The sequence below is a fragment of the Antrostomus carolinensis genome, unplaced genomic scaffold, assembly GCF_000700745.2.
Source record: "Antrostomus carolinensis isolate BGI_N321 unplaced genomic scaffold, ASM70074v2 scaffold26548, whole genome shotgun sequence".
Taxonomy (NCBI): Eukaryota; Metazoa; Chordata; class Aves; order Caprimulgiformes; family Caprimulgidae; genus Antrostomus; species Antrostomus carolinensis.
In genome coordinates, this window is record NW_010331292.1 from 42,863 (window position 1) to 43,720 (window position 858).

At 55.9% G+C, this 858-nt stretch overlaps 1 protein-coding gene across 1 annotated transcript in view; it reads right to left on the reverse strand.

Annotated features, from left to right (window-relative positions):
• Positions 1–179, reverse strand: part of CNGA2 (cyclic nucleotide gated channel subunit alpha 2) — a 6,272-nt gene extending 6,093 nt beyond the window's left edge. The window contains exon 1 of the mRNA XM_010173183.1: positions 67–179. Coding sequence (XP_010171485.1) covers positions 67–179 — 113 coding nt within the window. The remainder of the gene's footprint in view (positions 1–66) is intronic.
• Between the last annotated feature and the right edge of the window lie 679 nt (positions 180–858).

The window sequence follows — 858 nt, forward strand, 5'->3', positions numbered from 1 at the left end:
GGGCCTGGCCATCCCCCCCCCTGCCCCACCACTGCCTCCCTCAAACAAACCAGGGACCAGCCTGACCTCCTGGTGCTGAGCCTCGTCCTCTCTGCATCACTGTCCACTCGGGCTTGGGCGGGTGGGTAGGGGTTGCAGTTGGCCGGTGAGCTGTGCAGACCATTACTCTTGGCCGTCATCCTCCATGTGAGACCACAGGCACACACCCTGCCCAAGAGACCTGCAAAGAGCAGAAAACAGCCACAAGAAGAGCCACGCAGGACACATCACGTGGTTGGAACACAAAGACACAACACAGCATGGGAAGAGAGAGGGTGAAACCCTCCCATGAGATGTGCCCACTCCATGTTTTCCACCACCAGCCATCACTGATTCTGCAGTAAGAGTCCTGCAGAGCACTTTGCCCTCCCCAAGAGATCCCACATCTGCTCGTGGGCCATGAAAGACGCTTTTGTCATCATTCAGGCTCCTCAGCCATTGCCGGGGCAACAGCATCCCCAGCGAGCTGTGCCATAACAACAAGCCCATGGCTCAGCACCACTGCCAGCCCGAGGACAAGAAAATAGACTCATAAGGAATGTAAGCACAAGACCACCCCACAGGCAGGGAGATGCTGTCCTGCTGTCAGGGTAGACTTTGCAGGTACAAAGCTGTTTGCACCTGAGCAACTGCCCTCCTGCCCCAGGGAAGCTGGGGTCTGCCCAGCAAGCCCCAACTCTCGTCACCACAGAAATCTCCCCTGTGCTGGAAATTAAGGTTTGTTATTTAAAAAGAACCTTGCTGAGGGTCCTGCTGGCAGGAGCTACCATCTGGTTTCAGAGGGTAGCAGGGAAGACCCTATATTAATACATGGAGGCT